Raw genomic sequence first — 4,592 nt, 5'->3', positions numbered from 1 at the left:
TCTAACAATTGAAAATACAAACATATATATATCTTAGAGAGAAAGAGATAGAGGCGAGTCTTCTTGGCAGAAGTTGATGAGACAAACATTTAGATTAATATCAATGATTTTTCATTGACTGATTGATTATTTGGTTGATTGGTCGGTTGATTGATTGATTGATTGAGTGACCACTTTTTGGTCATTGAAGTGACATTGAGTTGGATGACCACAAGTAGCCAAGGCGATCTAAAAATTGACCTCGTTCAGGTCATTACGGTGACATGAGTTGAAATCACCATAAATGGTCATAATGATCAGATATGTTTTTCTTCTTTTCTGTTTTTGTTTATTTTTTCCAGAAATGAAGTTTTTTTTTTTCATTTCTTTTCTAGTTATTTTTGTAAAACACAACCTTGAGATCTCTACCTTTCAGGTAGAGGTAATGTGACTATTTTGAATGTAGACTTCATTTCTTTTCGGGGGGAGTATGTATATATTTATGTATGTGTGAGTTAATATATGTATATGCATGTATGCTTGAGTTTATGTATGAATGTATACATGTGTCTATATATGTATGTATGTATGTATGCATCTTATGTGTATGCATGTGTATGTTAGTGTATATGTATGTACATTGAACATGCATTATATCAGTATGTATGTCTCTAATAATAAATAATAATAATAATAATAATAATAATAATGATAATAATAATAATAATAATAACAATAATAATCCTTTCTACTATAGGCACAAGGCCTGAAATCTGGGAGGAAGGAGAAATCAATTATATTGATCCTGGTAGACAACTGGTACTTAGTTTATCAACCCTGGATAATAATAATAATGGTTTCTAATTAAGGTGCAGGGCCAGCAATCTTGAGGAGAAAGGATGGAGTTGACTGGTTCTTCATTTTATTGACTCTAAATGAATGAAAGGCAAGGTCAACCATACTGAGATTTGAACTCAGAAATTAAAGAGCAGCAACTACATACAACATGGTGTTTTGGCCAACACTCCTAAGAATTCTGCTAATCCAATCTGAAAACCAAAACCACCCCCATCTCATGTAATATGATGGTGGCTGTATAACATCGAAGATGAGGGAAAAAAATAATTAAAGTTAAATTCTTATTGTGTAATGTTTATTATTATTATTATCAATATTATCAATATTGTGTAATTACCAATATGAAAATATTTTTTTAAAATATAGACACAAGGCCAGAAATATGAAGAAGGGTTTGGTTTGGATTGGATCGGATTGCCCATGTTCAGGCCACTGCAGGATGAGGGCCTCAGCATCTCCACCAATCATGGTCTGATGTGGAGGTCGTGCATTTGAGCTCATGACCATTCTGGTTTGATGATCCTACTCTGCCAATCCTGGCTCAACATAGCTTGACAGAGGGATGCAGTTTTTATACACTTCCCCAGGAGTAGTTAAATTGATTATGTGGACCCCAGTGCTCAACTGGTATTCATTTTATCAACCCCGAAAGAAAAGGATTAATTAATGAAATTGACCTCAGTATATGACTGGTACATTAATTTATATCCCTGAGAAAGATGAAAAGCACAGTTGACCCTTGTGGGATTTGAACTCAGAATATAAACAACTGGCAAATAAAATACCTTGTGGTATTTTATTTAATTCTAACAATACTGGCAATCCTAATGATAATGAAAATAATGGTATCTGTGAGAAGCCATTATTATTATCATTATATAACCAATACTTTTATTGAGGTCATAAGAATTCTTAAACTTTAGAAAGAATGTGGAATAATTCTTGTTTGGAATGGTGAATCTTGAAGCAGATAAAGCTATAAATAATAGCACATGAATATTGGGTTAAAAAGCCCTTTGGATGGAAAAAAGTCAATGGTTGCCTACTGGGCATGAACCAACATCTCTAAACGTAGCAGATGTTCTACCATTGGATCAAAGCAAAACTTTGAATTTCTCTATTGTGAAAATTGCTTTGTGGTATTTGATCTAGTTTTTCACATTCTGAGTTCAAATCCCACTGAGGTCAATTTTACCTTTCATCTCTCTAGGGTCAATAAAAATAAAGTACCAGTAAAGCATTGGGAGCTGATGGTATCATCCAACATCCTGGCCTCAAAATTGGTGGACATGTACTTAAATTAGGAACAATTATTATTATTATTATTATTATTACTGATACTAAAGCCATAGGGGACTGGCTGAAATGCTAGGGTGTAAGGAAAAATGTTTTGTGGGATTTGTTTCAGATCTTTACATTCTGAGTTCAAACCCTACCAAGGTCAGCTTTGCCTTTTGTCCCACTGGCGTTGATAAAATAAGAACCAGCGAAACACTGGGATCGATGTAATTGATGACTCCGCTCCCAGCAAATTTCAGGCCTTATACCTATAATATAACTTTTTATTATTATTATTACTACAACTTCAGCCATTATAACTACAACTACTTCTATTTATCATTAACTGGTAAAGATAAAAAATGATTATAAAAAAAACTAATATTATTATTATTATTATTTTTTTTTCTTATATATTTCTATTTGTTTAACATACCTCCCATCACTGATTTACTAAAAAGAAACACATACACACACATACATATACATACATGTATATATGTAATGTATGTGTACATACATACACACATACACACACACGTATATATGTAGGCTTGCATGTATGTGTGTATGCATGTATCCACATATATATATACATATATATATATATATTGATATATGTACATAGGTATGCATGTATTTATGAACATTTAAAGATAAAAAGGTGTCTTTCTTACCACAAAGAAATCGAACTTAGAAAAATATTATAAATATACTTTTAAACTATATATATTGTTAAGATTTGATTGTTTAAAATTTTTGTGTTTTTGTTATCATTGTTTTGTTTTTTACCAAATGCAATAATTAAATCATTGATATTGTTGTTGTTGTTTTTGTTGCTGTTGTACACACTATGAAGTTTTTGCTGTAATTGTAAAATTGTGCATTTAATTACTTTTTGTAGTACTTCTTGTAGTTATTATTGTTGTTTTTTTTCTTATTGTATTGTTATTGTTTTTGTTATAGCAGTAGTTTTGAACACATTTTAGTTAAAAAGACAAGAAAAAAAACCCCCAAAAAACAGAAAGAAACTGAAAAAAAAAATTAGATGCAAAAAAAAAATTTCATTTTGTTCAATAATCTTTTCCATTTTGTCTGTCTGTTCATCTGTGTCTCATGATAAACAAAAAGAATAAAATGTTTATATTATAATTGTCTTTTTTTAAAGATTTTTTTTAATGCTTCAGAATGGTCAGTTTGTGTTTAAATACCCAAGAAATAGGCAAAATTGAAATCAGATTTGATCCTTTTGTATAATGATTTTGGATCTACCACCTGTGTTGAGTTGTTGTATTTGTAAAATGGTTGTTGGTTTTTATCACTTACCAACTCAAACTTAAATACATGTGTGAGTGTTTGTGCGTGTGTGTGTTGTGTGTGTATTTAGGTGTGTGTGTATAAGGGTGATGAAACATTGAAGTGATTAAAGATGGAGAGAGAGAGAGAGTGAGAGAGAGCAGAAAGTTAACTGACTAACATGATTGATAGATAGATAGATAGATAGGTAGACAGATAGGCAGATAGATAGGTAAGTAGATAGATAGATAGATAGATAAGAAGAGAGAAAGAGAGAAAGGCAAACAGACAGGCAGATAGACAGACACAGGTAGATAAGATCTTTAACTAACGTCCACCAAATTACCATAGGGCTTTCAACCAATAAGAATGGTCTGATTTTTATTTTCTTTTGTATTTTTTTTTTATTTTTGATATTATATATTATTGTATTTGAGCAAAAATTTAGATGGTGGTAGTCGTGGTGACAGAGGTAATGGTGGTGATGTAAGTAGTTGTGGTGGTAGCGGTGGTGATGTTAGTTGTGGTGGTAGTGTCATGAAAAATAAATCCTTTCAAACCATCAAGTGAAGCTCAAATTAGGTGTAAAAGTCTGTAATGATTCTAATAATATAGAAAGAAAAAAAATAATAGATAAAAAAAAAATGAAATAAAAATCAACCATACACACAGAGAAAAAAATATGTATTTGATTTGATTATTGGTTTCCAATTATTTCTCCCAAAGAAACTGTGTCAATATTAAAGAGTGTGTGTGTGTATGTGCATGTTCATGTAATAACGTCTGTGTATATATACATATATATATATATATACATATATATATGTGTGATTGTGTGTGTGAGTGTTAATATGTGGTATGTGTAAGTTAGCGTGAGTTTTCATTCACGTTTTGGTGCCTCTTTGATGAATGGGTACATTCACATGTGAGTGCTACCCTGGGTTGGAGAGCCACGGCGATAATGTTCAACAACATGTGATAGATCCCTTTGGAATGTATCTTGGGGTCTATGTGTCCGATGCTTGTGGTTGCTTTCGTCGGCAAACAGCGGGACATGTACACGAGGAATATGGAAGCCAGAACCACCAAACAGTGGATCATACCTCATGTTCTGCGGAAAAAATCAGAAAGATAGAGATAAATATATATATATATATATATATATATATATATACAAATAT

The 4,592-nt window shown here is 31.5% G+C and overlaps 1 protein-coding gene across 1 annotated transcript in view; it reads right to left on the bottom strand.

Moving 5' to 3' along the window:
* Positions 1 to 3,159: 3,159 nt before the first annotated feature.
* Positions 3,160 to 4,592, bottom strand: part of LOC106883996 (phospholipid phosphatase-related protein type 1) — a gene marked incomplete at its 5' end in the record, with an annotated part of 30,688 nt that continues 29,255 nt past the window's right edge. Inside the window, one exon of the mRNA XM_014935162.2 lies at positions 3,160 to 4,522. Coding sequence (XP_014790648.1) covers positions 4,331 to 4,522 — 192 coding nt within the window. The remainder of the gene's footprint in view (positions 4,523 to 4,592) is intronic.

This window comes from Octopus bimaculoides, chromosome 3 (genome assembly GCF_001194135.2).
Source record: "Octopus bimaculoides isolate UCB-OBI-ISO-001 chromosome 3, ASM119413v2, whole genome shotgun sequence".
Classification (NCBI taxonomy): Eukaryota; Metazoa; Mollusca; class Cephalopoda; order Octopoda; family Octopodidae; genus Octopus; species Octopus bimaculoides.
The sequence above is the reverse complement of the archived record's forward strand: the minus strand, read 5'-3'. Positions and strand labels throughout refer to the sequence as shown.